The sequence below is a fragment of the Spermophilus citellus genome (genome assembly GCF_964194105.1).
Source record: "Spermophilus citellus genome assembly, chromosome: 3".
In the NCBI taxonomy this organism is placed as follows: domain Eukaryota; kingdom Metazoa; phylum Chordata; class Mammalia; order Rodentia; family Sciuridae; genus Spermophilus; species Spermophilus citellus.
The window spans coordinates 15,311,079-15,330,588 of record NC_138184.1 but is presented as its reverse complement, the minus strand read 5'-3'; the positions used below and the strand labels follow the sequence as shown (position 1 = coordinate 15,330,588).

Sequence of the window (19,510 nt, the reverse complement as noted above, 5' to 3'; positions counted from 1 at the left end):
TAACTAGAGAGCACAAGAAGCGGTGTCAGAGGGACGCAAAAAATGCCAAAGAGTGCAGGGCGGTCATTTCGGCAGTCTGATGGGGAATTGGAGTGTTTTATTTGACTTGTGTTTACAATCACGGTATTAGAAGCCAGGAGAGCGAGAGTACACCAATTACACAAAGTGGAAAATGGAAATAGTTGTTCAGCCCACAGGACAACCTGGGACCCGGGAGGGAGACCTGTCCCAAACCTAGGGCCTTTTGCCCTGCACCGCTGCCATGGGAGAGCCTTTTGATTTTCCTCAGTTTTGTCACACAAGAGTTTGTGCCATCAAAGGAGTAGCCTTTCATGTCACCTGACAGGACTTTGCTGCTGGTTAGACCCTCCAGCCCATAGAGGGACAACCCAAATGGCTTTGCAGTTTATTGCTGTGATTGTAACAGGGTTTCCGAGTCCTTGCATCAGGACTGGGTCACTGCTGTACAAATCTAGGCCTGGTGTGCAGGGTCAGGATTAAAAGTGGCCCTGTGAAGACCCAGCCAAACAGTAGAGTCCAGACTCCCATGTGGGAATGCCCTCTCCCAGAGTCTCATTTACCTCCTTAAGGCAGAAGTTTGCTGGTGATGTGGACACAATCAGGTCCAGGCCAGTGTCCCCTAGAACCAGCCTCTCTTCCCTGGGCAAGGCAGGACCTAAACCATTCCTCCTGTTGCAGAATGCAAGGTCACAGTCACACCAAACTTTTGCGTGACTGAGCCCACCAGTCTGGATGGGCCTGTATGTTCTCACCCACCCACTACATATTTCATAACTTATAGCTTATATATATTTTTTAAGTTTAAAAATCTGTCAAAGCAAAAATAAATTACCTATATGCAGGCATTTAAATGAAGGAGGTAGCTGGGCACACTGGCTCACACCTGTAATCTCAATGACTCTGGAGGCTAAGGCAGGAGTCCAAACCACAAGTTTGAGTCCAGTCTGGACATTTGTGGCTGAGACGCAGAGTGCTCCTTGGTTCAATCCTTAGCACCACACACACAAAAATAAATAAAGAGGTACATCCTGTACAGAGGAAATAATTTCCTAAATATACCAGTGAGGGGCTGGGGATGTGGCTCAAGCGGTAGCGCGCTCGCCTGGCATGCGTGCGGCCCGGGTTCGATCCTCAGCACCACATACAAAAAAAAAAAAACAAAAGATGTTATGTCCGCCGAGAACTAAAAAATAAATATTAAAATATGTATATATATATACCAGTGAGTAAAATACATGAAGGCTGGGACTGTAGCTCAGTAGTAGAGCACTTGCCTAGCATGTGTGAGATCCTGGGTTTGATCCTCAGCACATAAAAAGTAAATACAATAAAGGTATTGTAGAAAAAAATTATTAAGGAAAACATACAAATGTGCTTGTTAATACATAGTTTCTCTCTGGAGAGATCCACAAGAGATTAGGTTATAGCAGTTAGCTCTGTGGTAGATAATTACAGATGGTTTTTTTTTTTCAAAACTATGCAAATTACTTTGTAATGGCCTTAGAAAAAGAATATGCCAAAAATATTTTCTTGTGTTATCAAATATTCTCCCTTGATTTTGTGTCTGTGTACATGATACCATAATTAGAAGGACATGCTACAATTAACCAATCCCTAGGGCTGAATGTTTAAAATTTTGCCATTTTATGGAATAAATTTGCAGTGAACAGTGTAGCACATCCTTCTAATTTAGGATAAATTCTTCAAGACTTGTTTGCATATGGTTTTAAACTTGTTTCCATTTTGCTTCTCAATGTTCTTAGTCCGTTTTCTATTGCTGTAACAAAATACCTGACACAGAATAATTTACACAGAACAGTTTATTTGGCTAACAGTTTTGGAGTGGGAAGTCCAAGAACATGAAGCTGAAGTCTGCTGAGGACCCTCTTGCTGCATCATCCGATGGTAAAGGGCATCACATGACAACATTGAGCAAGTGTGCATCAGCTCAGATCTCTCAAAGCCCACCAAGAGGGCCCCTCCCTCAACTCATCTAACCCTAAATAGCTCCCAAAGGTCTCACTTCCAAATACCATCAACCCAGACATGGGGATCATCTCGGGGGTATACATTTCACAAAAATCGTTTTACTTAAAGAGTCTTGCTAGAGCCAATGGTACACACTTGTAATCCCAGCAACTCAGGAAGCGGAAGCAGGAGAATTGCAAGTTTGAGGCCAGCCTGGGTAACTTAGCAAGACCCTTACAATAAAAAGACTGGGAAAGCTCAATGATAAGATGTCCCTGGATTAAAAAAAAAAAAAAAAAAAAGTCTTCAGTTTCTAGGAAATATTATGGGAGAATATCTCTGCAGCAGTCTGAACTATTTATACTGTTTTTTCTAACCAGTGGATTCTGGTTTGGCCTTTTCAAAGGCGCTTGGGAGAGGCCCCTGCGATGTTCATTTTTTCAGTCTCAGATAAATGGTATTTTAATCTGAAATGATCATATGAAAGCAGGTGCACAGGTCTTTCCAGAGGGCAGGTGAGCAATGTCAGTCCTGCACTGCAGGGTCCTTCACTCAGCACAGCACTGATAAGCATTGACATTTTGTAATAGTATACTGAAGCCAGGCGAGGTGGCGCATGCCTGTCATCCCAGTGGCTCCGCTCGTGAGGCTGAGGCTGAGGCAGGAGGATCCTGAGTTCAAAGCCGGCCTCAGCAACATCGAGGTACTAGCAACTCAGTGAGACCCTGTTTCTAAATAAAATACAGAATAGGGCTGGGGGTATGGCTCAGTGGTAGTGTGACCCTGAGTTCAATCCCTGGTACCAAAAAAATAAAAAAAGTAGCCTGAAAGTGGAACTAACCAAAGACTCCTTAATACACATTCACTAACCTTTTTTCTTTTTTTTGATACCAGGGATTAAACCTAGGACACCTAATCACTGAGCCACACCCCCAGCCCTTTTTTAATTTTTAATTTTGAAACAGGGTCTCTCTAAGTGCTGAGACTGGCTCCTCCTGCCTCAGCATCCCAAGCCACTGGGATTATAGACATGTACCACCATGCCTGGCTCATTAACCTTTCTTCCCCACCCCCATCTATTTATTTATTTATTCATGGTAGGGAATTGAACCTAGGGCCTCTCATCTGCGAGCCAAGCACTGTATCACTAAGCTACATCCCCAGTCCTTTTCATCTTATTTTTAGACAGGATCTTGCTAAATTGCCCAGGCTAGCCTTGAACTTAAAATCCTCCTGCCTCAGCCTCCCAAGTAGCTGGCATTACAGGCAATGCATTACCATGCCCAGCTTTAAAGATTCTTAACTGGCTCTCCTGAGATATTGGGGTTGGAGGGCCCATGATGGGGCAAGCATGTAGGCCTATAGTCCCAACTACTGGGAGGCTGAGGCAGGAGGAGAGCTTGAGCTCAAAAATTCCTAGACTAGGGCTGGGGTTGTGGCTCAGTGGTAGAACGCTTGCCTTGCACATGTGGGGCACTGGGTTCAATCCTCACCACATACAAATAAATAAATAAAGGTATTGTGTCCATCTGCAACTAAAAATTTTTTTTAAAAAATTATACACTAGCTTGGATAATAGAGACCCCATCTCAAATCAAATGAACAAGACCCTGATAAATGTTGTATATCTTCAGCCCACAAAAATACATATATGTATAGTATTTTATCAACTCTATTAGTTCATGGTTCTCTGAAGTCCATCCATTTGGATTTTTTTTTTTTAGAGAGAGAATTTTTTCATATTTATTTTTTAGTTTTCGGTGGACACAACATCTTTATTTTATTTTTGTGTGGTGCTGAGGTTCGAATCCAGCGCCCCGCGCATGCCAGGCGAGTGCGCTACTGCTTGAACCACATCCCCAGCCCTAGATCTCTTAATATAAGTCCTGACTGGCAAGATCCAGACTACCAATCCTTACACAAACAGTAAAATCCCATGCCTACCCTTCTGCCTGAAACAGTCACAAAGCTGGCTCATTGTACAGTTCTCAGTGCAAAACCTCACTTCAGAAGAGCAGTTCATGGTAATCCTACTGAAACAGAGACCCTTTGAACTTAAAGGCTGAATTGTTTTAGCTCCCTAACTTCCTCATGCTGAGAATGGAAACTTTACCCCATGTCCCTGGCAGTGGTCAAGAAAGCTGAAAATGACATGTCCTCTAGTTAGTATAGCCCAGCAAATAAATAAATTATACACACCCACACACACATATGTATCCTGACTTCTGTTCCTACAAATTGTAACTGCTTCCCTAAGACCAAGGGCAGTTTGATCAAACTATTAAATTCTTTTTTCTTTATACTGTTTGCTTATTTCTTATACAGGAGGACAGCAGAATCCAGCCAGCCAGGATACAAACAGGCTCTGTAGCTTGCAGGGTAGGCTCCACTCTCCCACGTTCTGGTTAGAGCACCTTGTCTTCTCCCTAATATTACATAATATATTCATTTATTGATTTATGCTCTCCCCCCATAGACTGTGGACTCCCTTGGAGCAGAGCTGAGGTCTGACTTGTTCCAGCTGTTATCTATAAGCCATTCTATCCAGTCACCAGTTTTTGAGAGCCAACAATGGTGAACATTTGCACTGACGACAGGAAAAACAAACCTGGAACCCAAATTAAACAAAATGTTATCCCCAGAAAATAACTCCACTATTCTCATGAGTATATGCTTACTTTTAAAAAATTACACTCAATTATCGTTTGAATTTCATAAATAAAATTTTTCTAGATATTTCTCTCTGGTGATATAAGTATCTAAATAAGATCCTTCACCATCCCTCCCAGCCCGTAGAGCCTAAAATATTTGCTTTCTGGGCATTAAAAAGTTTGCGGACCCCTGGCCTAGAGCAATACTTGACATACAACAGGCAATCCGTAAAGCGTCTGTTGGAGAGTTTTGCAACAGCAACAAAATGAAATACGTATGTATCCACTTGTATAGAAAAACCACGGAGGTATAGCTGGCCATGCGTTAACAAAATGGGAACATTAAAAGGGTCCGAGTTAAAGAAGATAGCCACACAATCGATGTTCGCTATTGATCGCTACTTCAGGTTATCTTGCCCCACAATTTTCACGTTGCCTTCATAATCATTTCAGAAGCGACGAAAGTGCACCTTTTAAGAACCCACTGGGCTCGCAGTCTGCGGCCGGTGTTGAGGGGAGAAGGGTTACCCCAGCCAAAGTCTTCCTTACCAAAGCGAAGAGTCGAGCGGAGGACACCTAAATAAAGCCAGCTGCAATCTCCGCCAGGAGAATGTGAGGGCGCCGAGCCCCGCAGCCTCCGGATGCACACCTCCTAGTCTCAACGAGCCTGCAAAAACAGAGGCCCTGTCCCGAGTAGAAACTCCCTAGACTCTTGATCCCGCGGAAACAGCGACCAGCCAGCACCTCTATCCGCGACACAGTGCTGCACAGACGCCTGGGTCCCGCGAGCCGTTCACCTACTGCCCTGAAACGCGCGCCAGTGGCCCGGTCAGCGCACGCGCCTCGCTGGCCCCTCCTACGCTCTGAGCCCAGCGCGGCTTCTTCCCGCCCGGCTCCTGCCTTTACTTCCGGGGTTTCCCAGCGACGGCCGTAAGTGGCGGGCGGAAACGGCTCACGAGGCCCGCCGTAAACGGCTCCCTCGCGCCACTTCCGGCCGGGTTCCGCAGACAGCGCTGGTGGGCGATCGTGAGGCGCCGGAGGACGTTCCCCACGGCCGGAGCCATGGAGATGCCGCTGCCGCCCGACGGTGAGGCCCAGCCCGGAACGGAGACTGTTTGTCTCTCCCCGGAATCCCCTGTCGGCCTGCCCCGCCTCCCGGAGTCCCCAGGCCTGGGAGGGGGCGGGGCGCGGCCTCGAGGCTTCGCCTGCGGCCTCTCCCGTGGGTCCTCGCATTCTCGGCGAGCGTGTGGCCCTTATCGGGACCCGTACAAGAGCGGTCTCTCTGGGACCCACCCCTAGGGACCCCGGCCCTGTGGACCGGGGCTGGAGTGCCAGGGTCCCCGGGTTTGGGCGGTCTTTGGTGATGCCCCGCGTGGCCTTTTCTCCGTCCTCCAGACCAGGAGCTTCGAAATGTCATCGACAAGCTGGCTCAGTTCGTGGCTCGCAATGGGCCCGAGTTTGAGAAGATGACGATGGAGAAGCAGAAGGACAACCCGAAATTCTCGTTTCTGTTCGGAGGCGAGTTCTACAGTTACTACAAGTGCAAGCTGGCGCTGGAGCAGCAGCAGCGTGAGTCTCGCCAGCTCTCAAGCCGTCCCTTTGAGCGATTCCTTTCTCGGATTCCAGTCCGTGCTCTGCCACAAGCCGCTTTCTGTTGGGTCTCATATTTTCTCTGCGAAGAGGGGCAGCTTGGATGTTCATGATTCCTTCTGCTCTTCCCGGGGCCCTGCACATATCGACTCCTGGGTCCTTGTGTAATGCAGAACGAGGCTATCGATCCTCTGCTGGGGCTCCGGATCAGGAATTTCTCTATTGTTTTTGCAGACATGGTAACTGGGAGCAGCAGCAGTAGACGAACTGCTTTAGTGTTTTCCAGGCAGGAAGTGATAGTAGTGGAAACTGACCAGCCTCCTTTGGAGCTGTCTGAGTCCAGCAAGATTTTTGTGCATTTTAGATGCGCAGATCAGAAAGAATTGTCTCTCTAGGTTTTATGGATGTTCAGTTGAGTATTAGGAGTTTAAGATGGGATAGGAAGTACAACTGGGCTTCAGATAATAAATAACTAGTCACCAAGTCAACGTCCTAAGGGCAATGACCATATCTGGCATGCCCAGTGGCAAATCCCCAGTCTCTAAGAGTGTTCTGTGAATGAATAAGTAGGAGCTTTCCAAGTATATGGACATTAAAAAGTAACAGTCTCTGGGTTACAAGACCAAACGGACATTGTGCCCTTACATAGTGTATCTTATTTGATAAAAAGCTTACAAGGCCGGCAGAATAGGATGCTACAAAGGTACAGAGACTTGAACAAGCAATGTGTTCAGGGGGAGGAACCAGGAAAGACCAAGCATGGTTGGAGCTTAGCTCGCACGTGCATGTGTGTGGGGGTGAGGTGGTTTGTGTGTGTGTGTGTGTGTGTGTGTGTGTGTGTGTGTGTGTATGGGGGGAGGGTTTGATCTGGAGTGTTAAATGCCAAGGGAGGTTGGGGTTTTCTCCCTCATACCAGTCCTGTTTACGTTTGAGATAAAATTAGGGAGATTAGTAGCCTGAAATTGTAAGCATAGTGTTCCATGTTTCCAGAGCATTCATTCCCTAGTCCCAGCAGTCCAACAGAATGGTGTTTGTGTGGTTAGTGTGGAGGGCTGGCTGCAGGGAGAAAGAGTGAGGTCCTCAGGAATAACTCGGGCAGTTGGCTCAGGTGCACAATGGTGAGGTCTGAATTAACTCCGGTTGAGTCAAAGAGTGGGAATGGGGGCAGGTGAAGTTAAGGGGCAGAATCTGTGAACTTAGGCATCTGTTGGATATTGATGAGAGGTGGCATCATGCGGTAGGGAGGAAGATGCCTCATACAGTTTCTTGACTTAAATGACTGTGCTGAGAACTGCTCTTCTGTCAGAAATGGGAAGCTGTTTAGGACTAGGTGCCATAACAAGGAAGGGAGAGGGTCCCTACCGCAGGGGAATATTAGAAATCAGCAGATGTTTTCTCTAGGTGATGACATCTCAGAGGGGATGTAAAGAATGTGGCACAGTTAGCCAGGTGAAAACTGAGGGAGAGAAGCTTTCCAGGCTGAGAAAAGAGACTCTGGAGGGACAGAGACAGGGTCAGTACTCAGTGTGGCTGACGCCTAGCAAAGGAGGGATTCTTGGCTTGGCTACAAGTGAGGATGCAGAGTAAAGAGGGCTGGCGTGCTGAGGAGTTAGGAATTGATCCTGGAAGCTACAGGGGAGCACGTGAAGGCTCTCAGGTCTGCATTCTAGAACAGGGTTAGCCACAGGGCTGCTAGCTCTTCACCCTAGTTTCCCATAATCTCCAACTGGGGATTGAACTCAGGGCTTTATGCATGCCAGGCAAGCACTCTGCTACTAAGCTGAGCCCTAACCCCAATACTTTTAAGACCCCCAGGACTGTCTAAAATGATACTTTGCAAATTCCATGGTGAAGGATGAGTTTTTTATTTTTGTTTGTTTTGATTTTTAATTTCCAGTCTGTTGTGGCCAGGTGCTTTTGTAAAGTACAGTAAAAATGTAAGCCGTGAAATGTTGAATGGCTATAAAAGTGCCTGTAGCTTCTGTCACTCAGGGCTGGTCCAAGGACCACACTTGAACAGCAGCACTGACTGCACAAGGGGTAGAGGGGGCAGGACCTCATTCAAGGAGATGGGTCCAAGGATGATGCAGGTGACAACAGAGCTTGGTGGCAACATATAGGAGTGGGATCTAAGGGATGCCTTGGTGGCACTCACATTAACGTGAGGTGCACGCCCCTTTTTATCTGGGTGGATCACAGCTACAGAGATGGGGAGGGAGCCCAGGGTGAGAGGAAATGCAGTGAGCTTGAGCAGCCCGGGGAAAACCTGTAGGCCAGGCATTGGTCAGTTGTTAGGTCCTAAGTCGAGCAAATCCAGAAAAGAGCTGATGGGTTTAGGGATTGCGTAACTGCAGCCAGTCTGTATTTCTTTCCCTAATGATCTGCATAGAATGGATTCAAAAGCTGAGAACACAGACACAGGATCCAGCATTTAAGAGACAGCAAGGACAAGAGAGAAGAAATAAATTGCCACAGAGGAGAAAAGGACCTGAGAAGGCCCATTGGGCTGAGTCAGGATGTCCTCACTGGCCTTAAGGGTGGGGAATGGGTGGGCTCTAGGTTGAGATTAAGAGGAGATGAAGAATCCAAGGTGGGTCACAGAAAGAGGCTGCATATTTGTTGGAAGCTGAACATGGAATAAGGAAGAGAAGACACAGATGGGTTTCAGTGCTATTGAGAAGCAGTCAGTAAAAGGGAAGAAATTGAAGGACTGAGGGAGAACATGGGTTTCAGGGAGCCATGTCCCAAGGCCTGAGCACAAGCCAAGGATCATCCCATAAGGTATCCTTTGAGCCCCTGACAATCCTAAGCAGTAACTGGGTGCTTGTTGGTTCTGGGTGACGCCTTCCACCCTCTACCCCTTCTTCAGCTTTGTCCAAGGACAGATTCCCCTTGGGACAGAATTCAGTACAGTTCTATCAGTGTGTGGCCACATTCAGACAAGACAGAGCACAGAAGTGGAGAGGGAGGCAAACCCTCCTTATGAGCAAGAACCCTTCCCAAAGACCTCCCTGCTACCTCATCTATCCGAAATTGGGACACATGCCCACCCTGCCTGTAAAATAGGTATGTCACAGGTTGGGGATGTAGCTGAGTGGTAGAAAATTTACCTAGCGTGTGTGAGATCCTGGGTTTAATCCCCAGCACCACAAAATAACAACAAAAAGAATACTTAAGGGAATCATCACAAACATTAGCCGGGTGTGGAGGCACACACCTGTAATCCCAGTGACTTGGGAGGCTAAGACAGGAGGATTGCAAGATCGAGGCCAGCCTCGAAAACTTAGCGAGGCCCTAAGGAATAAAAAGGATGTAGCTCAGTGCTTAAGTGCCCCTGGGTTCAATCTCTAATGGGGCAAGGGTGCAGTATGTCACTACTGGCTCAAACTGGATAAATCTCTGAATGCAGAGCATAAGTGAAGGGGGAGATTAGAGAACAGTCGCGGAGGTCAGAGATTGTGGCCAAGGACTTGGAGGGAGGTGGTATTTCTCTGGCAGTGACCATAGCCTGTGTTCAGCATCAGTTCAGACCTAGGTGAGGTCGGAAGGTGACAGCTGAGACTTGGCTTGTGCTGCAAGTGGATGAAGACACACAAACACTCACACACACCCGCTTCAGCAAGGAAAGAGTGAGATCACTATTCCAAGGCTCTCTAAGGAGAGGATAGACACGAAAGCAGACGGCCTGGATAAGAACACAGGAAGGGATCTGGGCTGGGGGATGTGAACTAGAAGGAGGAAAGGAGGGCTAGGCCCAGAGAGGGGACTGAGCAGACCAAGCCTGGCCTGGCTGCACGGAGGCTCTCTGATTGATGCTAAGTCTGTAGGTGTGGGTGGTGGACTGCTTTGGCCTAGAGCTGCCCTGAATGGTGGCCAAGAGGACACCTGGCCACATCCTCATAGAATCCCTCCTCTTCCTTTCCTGCCAGTCATCTGCAAACAGCAGGCCCCAGAACTGGAGCCCACCGCAGCTCTGCCACCCCTGCCTCAGCCCCCACTGGCCCCTGCGGCGCCTATTCCACCCGCTCAGGGCGCCCCATCCATGGATGAGCTCATCCAGCAGAGCCAGTGGAACCTGCAGCAGCAGGAGCAGCACCTGCTGGCCCTCAGACAGGTATGGGGCCCACTTCTCCCCTTTCCCTTCTTGCCCTACCATTGGACCTGAACTTGTCTTGAGCCTCGGGTCTTGCACCTGTGCATTAGGATGAACAATGGCTGTCGTGAGGACTCTTCACCATAGTCAGTGCTAAAGGACATTTCTTGGTGCACTTTAGGCACTGTCACCCCTGACCCTAATACTAGACTGCTTCTCATTCTGGTCACTGGACATGCTTTTTAGACGTGTGCACACCCTTCTCTCTGGGGGACACCTCCAAGTAGGATTATGGGTCAGATATGCACATTTGATGTCATAGAACAACAAGTGTTGCCAGATCGCCTCTGGTACTCCCACAGACCCCGCCACAAGGTAGCTATGTCACTCGAAGCTGTCAGTCCCGATCCATCAGTCTTGATATTATTATTCAAAACCATAAGGATGAGCAACCAGAAAATGGGAGGAAAGTAATGCAAAACCTCCAAGATGCCAGCCTCAGTTTTATTACTAAACTTAAGGCATAAAATTGCTCCATTCTGTTGCTGCCAGCAGAATAATTCTGGAATGCTCACAGTTGTCAGGGAATGGGCAGTGAGGCCTTGACCAATCCTGCACTGGCACGTCTCCATGGTAGCTCTTCTTAGCAGCCAAATGGGCAGTTACCAGCATCACGTTTTAGTTTGCATTCCCCCTGATGGCTGGTGACTAGAAGCCACAGCTTTGTCTTCTGCATAGTCTGTGCTCATCCATCGCTCGGTTTTCATCTTTTGGTTTAATTGATTCACACAACTTCCTATTCTTCTAGCTCTCAATCCTGTCACCCTGGAGCACTCAGTAGTTCCCACTGTGCTTAACTGGCTTTGCCCATTTGGCCTGCGGTGGCGATGAATTGCCACAGAGCCACAGTGGATGGCTGCAGGCAGGAAGGATGGGATCACAAGTACTAAGAACAGGCATCAGTCCGGAGCCAGGACTCATCTGCCAAGGACCAGAGTGGCCCACGGCCTGGTCCTCCTCACCATTTCCCCAGCTGAACCCTGATGGCTTAGATCAGGAGAGCCAAGGCGGAGGGTCCCTCCTCACAACACCTTGGTTCCTCTTGACCTTCCAGGAGCAGGTGACGGCAGCTGTGGCCCACGCAGTGGAGCAGCAGATGCAGAAGCTCTTAGAAGAGACCCAACTAGACATGAATGAGTTTGATAACCTTCTGCAGCCCATCATCGACACGTGCACCAAGGACGCCATCTCGGTGAGGACAGTCAGGGACTCACTGGGGCCTGGGGGTATACCTGAGCCTGGTGCCTGGCAGCCCTGCCTCTTGGCAGGAGTGCCTCGTCTGAGCCCTTCCTTCTCCGACATACCCTGTGGGCAGGAAGGACAGCTCACAGGCCAAACAGGTGGACTGAGACCTTGGGCTTCTGGACCCCACGTCCCATACACTCATGTGCCTGGACCTCCCACGGTGTCTCCTGACCATGAGTGACCCCTCGCTCTGATCTCGGGGAGCCTGGCCCCACTTACCAGTTGGCCTGGCTGTTACAGGCTGGGAAGAACTGGATGTTCAGCAATGCCAAGTCCCCACCACACTGCGAGCTGATGGCAGGCCACCTCCGCAACCGCATCACAGCCGATGGGGCACACTTTGAACTGCGCCTGCACCTCATCTACCTGATCAACGACGTGCTGCACCACTGGTGAGCACCTCCACCAGCACCAGGGCCCCAAAGCATCCACTTCCTCTCTCACTCCTCCTTGCCCTTGCCTGGCGGCTGCTCTGCAGCCACTAGTTTAGCTTGACTTGTCCCAGGATTAGGGGATCATTTGTCCAAAGACCTCAGGAGAGCATCCCAGAGCCTCACCTGCCCATACGCCCTGGACTCTCCCTGGCCCCTGATCATCATCATTCTGGTGTCCTCTCACCTCCACTCCTCCTCTTCTGTGGCAGTTCTGGTGTCTTGGCAGGCAGGCCCTGGGCTCCGCTGCCTCCTTGGCCACCTCCTCCTGCCTCTGTGTCTGCCACTGGCTCTGCTGTGCTGTCGAGCCCTTGCTGAGGGCTGCCCTTCTCCAGCCCTGACCTGTCTACTGGAGTTTGAGGGGCCACTTTGGCTCACCCCTCCCTGCTCCACCCTAGCTTCTTCACGGCTCTGCCATTCCTGCTCTCCCCAGGGGCCCAGAGGTACGCACTCTGCGTAGCCACTTGGCTGAAGGTTAATGAAAGAAACTAGAAGTCTGGGCCACAGGCAGGTGCGGGAGGAGGACGTTGCTAGTGAGACACGTTACTGTTTGCCTTTGGGCTTGGCGATGCCGGCAGGCAGGAGGCCTTGGTTAGAGCAGGGAACACTGGTCCCGCCTCGTTCCCTACAGACCCGCATCTCTCCCATCTTTCTGCTACATGCACAGCCTGGCTCGAGTCCCCTCCCCACCCCATCTCCTGTATGGCAGCCCCTCCCTGCATCACACCCTTATTTCTCTCCTGCTGGGACGTAAGTAGCCTCGGAACCTCCTTGGCCCCCATGCTCGCTCCTCCTTGCCACCCACCGCTGGAGGGCCACCGCAGAGACAGGCTTGTTTCTCACAGTTCTCTGGCGATGCGCTCTTTAGCTCTGCTCCATGTGGAAGCCAAGTGCTCCTTACCCTGTCCTCCCACTGGGGCTACCTCTATCCACCAACCTGGCTTCCCACCTGGCCAGGCCTGGCTCTTCTTTGAGCTCCTCTGGTGAACTTGGCCTTGGGAGGGTGCCAGCTGCTCACCTTCTGCCATCATCCTTCTCAGGGGGCAGTACATGTCCCATCCTGCCTGGGTGCTCACTGGCCCCAAGGGGCCAGGCACTCATTCTGTCCTGGGAGGCCCAGCCCAAGCTGAAATTTCCTTGCCTGGACAAGGCCCTCGCCCCACGCGGCCATTTTGCCCTTTCTGCACTCAGGGCTCTCTCGGGCTCACGTCTCCTCACCCTCACTGCCTCCCGGAAGAGAAGGGTTAGCTTACTGACGAAGGGACTAGGGTGAAAGACCTCGCTCCGATCAGCCCTAGGCTGCGTCCCTGATATGTCCCCTAAGACCACCTGATGGGGCTTGTGGGGAGCCTAGCCATCACCCTGGCCGGGTTGGGGTCCATTTCCCAAGAAGGCAGAGGGTGCTGTGGCTGGAGCCTTGATGGTAACGGGCGCGTGGCCGGGTCCCGCCCCAGGGCCCTGACGCGCGGAAGGTCTCTCCCTCACAGCCAGCGCAAGCAGGCCCGGGAGCTGCTGGCCGCCCTGCAGAAGGTTGTAGTGCCCATTTACTGCACCAGCTTCCTGGCTGTGGAGGAAGACAAACAGCAGAAGATTGCCCGGGTACGTGGGGCTGGCAGGCAGGCAGGCGGGAGGAACTGCCCTGGGCGGGCAGACACTCCTCTCCCCTGACACAGCCTCTCTCCTCTTCCTCTGCCTCTAGCTCCTGCAGCTCTGGGAAAAAAATGGCTACTTTGATGACTCAATCATTCAGCAGTTACAGAGCCCAGCCCTGGGACTTGGCCAGTACCAGGTAAGTGCCACCTATCTGCCCCCCCCTCCTCCCGCATGCCACACGTCTGGAGCAGAATCAGAGTAGGTGCCTCAGGGGAGGTTGGAGGTCTAAGGATGGCACCTGCCCCCAATATGTTCCCAGAAGTCAGGGGACCCAAGTCCCTCACCTGTGCTGAAATCTGCTGGTGGGTAGGTGGTGATCACAGCCCCAGGTGACATTTCAACCCCAGCTCCCAGTTGTGCCTCGTGGATGGTGGTGAGCAGTGGGCACAGGTTCCACACAGCAGCCTCTCCCTCAGTGGCTTGTGTACCCTACCAGGTGTGTACCATCCCACCTGGCCTTCTGGCATACTGTGACCAGTTTGCCTAAGGAGTCTCCACTAGGGACATCCTTGGCCTGTGTGTTGGTCTTGGGGCACTGACGCATCCTGGGGGCGTGAAGCAGCACAGGTGCAGGCCTGTCCTCGGGTCTTTTGGCTTCCCCTAAGAGGAGGGCACAGAGGGGAGGACCAGGTCCCTTGATCTTTGTACTAGTCCCAGGCTTGCTGCCCCATCTAAAGCTGCTAGAATGTCCAGCTCGGGCCTCCACCTTTAGTCAAAAGGCCATCATTCCTGCAGAGTCCAGTGTGAATGTCACACTGTTGACTGTTGCCCTCTGAGGTCCTAAGCATCCCCCTCCCCACTGGGGGAAGGTCATGCTCAGAGGGGCAACAAGGAAGGCACATTTCAATGTTTTTCTAAATTTGAACTGCTTTTTTTTTTTTAATGTTTAAATAAAAATGAAATCCTGTCGTGCCACAGCAGGTCTACAGCTCTTCTCCTCCTGGGGTATGGGTGGCATTGCACTTTTACTGAGCTGTCTCTGCTCATATTTCCTGAGTTCTTCCCAAACCCTTAGAGGTAGACTCTGTTACATCCCATTTTATACGCAGGGCTCAAAGCCTGGTAGCAGATAAAGAGGCAGAGCCTTTAGAATGTTCATTGGCAGCATGTTAGTGTCCACGTAGCCATCCTGGGCATGGCTGTGGGTGCTTCTTCCTGTTGTCAGGAAGCTATTGGTGTATATCCTGGTCTCCAAGTCTTTGGCTGGACCACAGCCTGTGGTTGTCGGTGCCATGTTTTCATTGTTCCATGGGACAGCCACCTGCCTGCCTGCTCTAGGTATCCTGGGCTTTGCCGCTCTCCAGGTATTTGTCCCTGGGGAACTCTAGAAAATGTGGTAGCAGGTAGCACCTCCAAGGCTCTCATCCTTGGTGCGGGGCTCTCTCTCTCCCAGGCCACCCTTATCAACGAGTACTCCTCGGTGGTGCAGCCCGTGCAGCTGGCCTTCCAGCAGCAGATCCAGACCCTCAAGACGCAGCATGAGGAGTTCGTCAACAGCCTGGCTCAGCAGCAGCAGCAGCAGCAGCAGCAGGTTCAAATGCCACAAATGGAAGCCGAAGTGAAGGCTACACCACCGCCGCCAGCTCCTCCCCCGGCCCCAGCGCCTGCCCCAGCTATCCCGCCAACCACCCAGCCTGGTAAGAGGCTCCCTCAACCCCTGCCTCATGAGACAGCCCAAGAGCCGGGTCCTCCTGAATGTGGCCAGAAAGCACCCTTCCCTTCCAGACACAGCTCCGCCTCTGCTGTCCTGAGCCCACTCCTAGGGCCAGCTTTGAATTTGTTTACAAGCTCAGAGCAGGTAGTACAGTTAAAAGTTCAACAGTCCTTTCCCTGTACATTGTCCCAGAGAACAGAAACTGAATAGGGACTGAATAGGGACGCTGCAAGGATTAAAAACATAATCTAGGCTGGGGGTGTGACTTGGCGATAGTGCTCATGCTTAGCATGCACAGGCACTGGATTCCCCCCCAGCAAGACAAGCTAAATGTATCGTGATGTGTTAATATAATGTAATAAGTATATTATACATAACTTTTTAAAATTTTTATTAATTGTTGATTAACATTTATTTATTTATATGTAGTGCCGAGAATCAAACCCAGTGCCTCACACATACTAGGCAAGTGCTGTATCACTGAGCTACAATCCCAGGCCCTATAACACTTATTTTTATGTATGTTTGTGTTTAGATGTAAATAACATACACATTAAATATACAGAAATTTTTTATACATATTACATGTGTAATTTAGAAGCACTTTTGAACAAAGATGTAGAAATATGAATAAAATCTGAAGTGAAATCCAACAGAGTACAGGTTAGGATTAGGGCATCCCTAATCCAAAAATCTGAAATCCAGAATGCTCCAAAATCTGAAGCTTTTTAAGTGCTGACACAACGTTCAAAATGTTTTGGATTTTGGCTTTTAGCATTGAGAATACTTGGCAGGTAAAATCTTTGCAAATATTCCAAAATCTAGGGAACTCTGAAGTCTTGAGTCACTTTTGGTCCCAGGCATTTGGATGAGGGATACATAACTTGTATTTAAAATACACCGAGCCTTGTGGCTGGGGTTGCAGGTCAGTGGTAGAGCGCTTGCCTAGCATGGGTGAGGCACTGGGTTCAATCCTCAGCACCACATTAAAAATAAATAAAATAAAGGTATTGTGGGAAAAAAAATTTTTTTAAACAAAATAAAGGTATTGTGTCCCTCTATAACTAAAATTTTTTTTAAATAAATAAGTAAAATGAGACCCCCATCTAAAATTGAATGAATGAATAAGTCGTATCAAGTAGGGTCTGTCCCTGGAATATGAATGTGCTTATACTGGAAAATCTGATAAAATAATGGATTAGGACTGTCAAGTTACTTGTAGTCTCAGCTATTCAGGAGGCTGAGGCATGAGGATTGCTTATGCCTATGAGTTCAAGCCAGCCTGACAACATAGTGAGGCCCCATCTCAATAATGGAGTTAGGACTGGGAGTATACACCAGTGACAGAGTGTTTGCTTAGCAGCTATGAGGAGGCCCTGTGTTCTATCCCCAGCACCACCAAAAACGAAAACAAAAAACACTGATCTTTTAACTAGACATAGAAATTTAATTTAAAAATCAATGATAAAAATTCTACAAGTTAAAATCAAGACAGCTGAGACAGTAAGATACGTATGCTGTAGAGAAGATGGGTACGTCTCACGTGGGAGGTCAGAATCTCCCTCTCATCCCCTTCCTGGAAGAGGGAGGTGGTCATGGTCTCCAGTGGAATCATGAAGCAAGAATTGTCAGCCCCAACCCTGGTTGGGTATCAGGGTCCAGTCAGGCAGCCTCCCTCTCACCAGGGCTTTCTCTGACCACTTCTTGCCTGGCTTTAGATGACAACAAACCTCCCATCCAAATGCCGGGCTCTTCAGAGTACGATGGCACAGGAGGGGTCCAGGATCCTGCAGCTGCCGGCCCCCGGGGCCCCGGACCTCATGACCAGATTCCGCCTAACAAGCCCCCTTGGTTTGATCAGCCCCACCCTGTTGCTCCTTGGGGCCAACAGCAGGTATTCCATAAAACTTTGGGGGTCAGGGTGGACACTTGGGGCCTGATGAAATGGCAGGCAGATGGACAGACTGCTGGTTGATGGGCAGTTTGTGGCTCTGAGGAAGCTGGAGTGAGATTCTGGCTCAGCCCTGGCTAGGCCCCTTTTCTATCCCAGTCTTCATCTGGGCCTCTCCATAATGTAGATCTCCTGTCCTGAGAGTGCTGGGAAGGAGCTGCTCTAGCTGGTTTGACTCACGGAGCGTCAGCATTTTGCATCCTGGAAGGAATAGGTAGTTTCCTGAAGAAAGGGACAGTCAGAGCCTCAGACTTCAGGAGGTTGTAGGTTGTTTCCTGGGGCTAACAGATTCCTTCGGGTTGGGAACCTTCAGGCCAGGACAAGGTAGCCTGGCACAGCATGACCAGGAAACGCCCTGCGTCCCGCTGGATCCAGCTGGACGGAGCATTTGAATGCAGCCCAGGCCTTCTCTGGATATCTGCTTTTTCTCTCAGTGTGGCATGGCCTTCCCAGGTGAATGTGTGTCCACAGGGAGGACCTAAGGACGGCAAGGAAACAGCTCATGGCCTGATCCCCCACCCTCAGCTTCAGGACCAAAGATTTAACTTCACAGAAAATAGGACATCTTCATAGACTGCTCCCTCCTCTGAGTGCTGGCTCTGAGCTGTGTGGTGGGGGAGCTTTGGGGGTGCCCCCTGAGTAGAGAGCAGCTCTAGTCCATTCTGTAGTGGGATATAGGCCCTTTGTCTGCAAACTAGATTAGGCTCACTGAGGCTCCGCCTTGACCCAGCAGTACACAAGTTCGTCCAAGGTTGGTGCCATGCATGGTGACATACGCCTGTTACATAAGGTAGTACAGAATCTGAGGCAGGAGGATTGCAAGTTCAGCCTCAGCAACTTAGTGAGGCCCTAAACGATTTAGCAAGATCCTGTCTCAAAAGTGAAAAATAAAAAGGCCTGGACATTTGGCTCAGTGGACAGAGCCCTGGTTCCATCCCTGGTGCTGAAAGACTGAAACAGAAATCAATGTAGGCTTATGGTACCCACACGGAGTCTCACGCATTTAGAAATAGTCCCTGCTATTTCTGTTGTTCATGTTGATGTTTTGGCTATTTATTTTTAAAAATCTGGTTTTCTGCTTTCTCTTGAAGGGGTTTGGCAGCCTGGCCAGCCTCATCTGTGTACATTTGCACCCCAGCCCCCGTCAGAGTTTATGATCCTGGCTTTAGGGTGCTGTCAGAGCACCACCAGGCAGTGCAGAGTCTGGAGCTGCTGCCTTCAAGCCGGAGAAGGCTGCTGTGTCAGCACAGGGCCCAGAGGCAGGTCCTGGGATAGGTCTGAGGGCAGCAACCCCAGGTGATGGCCTTGGAGGGAAAGAGAAAGTGAAACAGAGAGGGGGTGTCATGAGGAACATCCATCGTGGACACCTGGGGCCTGGCCATGCTGATACAGTCACTGTACCACCCCTGAAGGGTGCGGGAGCTGGTGTTTGTCTAAGCAGTGGCAGGGAGAGGATGGTGGTCTTGCCTGTGTGCACAGTGGGCCTTGGTGGCCAGGAGCAGCCATGGGAATGAGATTGTAGGTGTGGTGGTTGGGAGCCTGAGGGCCTGGGTGTGACGGTGTCTGCCCAGATGCAGCGGATCTGCCACCAGGCTTGGGCCGCAGCCTCCAGGCCTGAGGCGCCGCTGGATGAGGCCAGTGCTGCCAGTGTCTCCTGAGCACCCTGGGGCCTGACCTTGCGGGAGGCTCACATCCGTGCTTTGCTTTACAGCCTCCTGAGCAACCCCCCTACCCACACCACCAGGGTGGGCCACCCCACTGCCCACCCTGGAACAACAGCCACGAGGGCATGTGGGGTGAGCAGCGTGGGGACCCTGGTTGGAACGGCCAGCGTGATGCGCCTTGGAACAGTCAGCCCGACCCCAACTGGAACAGCCAATTCGAGGGTCCCTGGAACAGTCAGCATGAGCAGCCGCCCTGGGGTGGGGGCCAGCGCGAGCCACCCTTCCGCATGCAGCGGCCACCCCACTTCCGTGGGCCCTTCCCGCCCCACCAGCAGCACCCACAGTTCAACCAGCCACCACACCCCCACAACTTCAACCGCTTCCCACCCCGCTTCATGCAAGATGACTTCCCCCCACGCCATCCCTTTGAGCGGCCACCCTATCCTCACCGCTTCGACTACCCCCAGGGGGATTTCCCAGCCGGTAAGTGTGGGAATGCCTGGGAAACGCACCCCTGGCCTGCCCCTAA

At 50.6% G+C, this 19,510-nt stretch overlaps 2 protein-coding genes across 3 annotated transcripts in view; one reads left to right on the top strand and one right to left on the bottom strand.

Moving 5' to 3' along the window:
* Positions 1-5,574: 5,574 nt before the first annotated feature.
* CHERP (calcium homeostasis endoplasmic reticulum protein) overlaps positions 5,575-19,510 on the top strand; it is a 19,849-nt gene continuing 5,913 nt past the window's right edge. Inside the window, exons 1-10 of one of the 2 annotated variants that reach the window (XM_081287846.1) lie at positions 5,575-5,727; positions 6,036-6,209; positions 10,160-10,344; positions 11,438-11,575; positions 11,869-12,020; positions 13,547-13,658; positions 13,759-13,848; positions 15,106-15,349; positions 17,085-17,260; positions 19,029-19,464. In XM_081287846.1, coding sequence (XP_081143972.1) covers positions 5,703-5,727; positions 6,036-6,209; positions 10,160-10,344; positions 11,438-11,575; positions 11,869-12,020; positions 13,547-13,658; positions 13,759-13,848; positions 15,106-15,349; positions 17,085-17,260; positions 19,029-19,464 — 1,732 coding nt within the window. In that variant the 5' untranslated portion in view covers positions 5,575-5,702. Of the gene's footprint in view, positions 5,728-6,035; positions 6,210-10,159; positions 10,345-11,437; positions 11,576-11,868; positions 12,021-13,513; positions 13,659-13,758; positions 13,849-15,105; positions 15,350-17,084; positions 17,261-19,028; positions 19,465-19,510 lie in introns of both variants that reach the window. The other variant, XM_081287845.1, reaches the window with a different exon arrangement.
* The window catches only part of LOC308645606 (uncharacterized protein C19orf44), a 25,555-nt gene continuing 23,311 nt past the window's right edge, over positions 17,267-19,510 (bottom strand). Inside the window, exon 9 of the mRNA XM_081287848.1 lies at positions 17,267-17,795. The gene's annotated coding sequence lies outside the window, so the exon portion shown is untranslated. The remainder of the gene's footprint in view (positions 17,796-19,510) is intronic.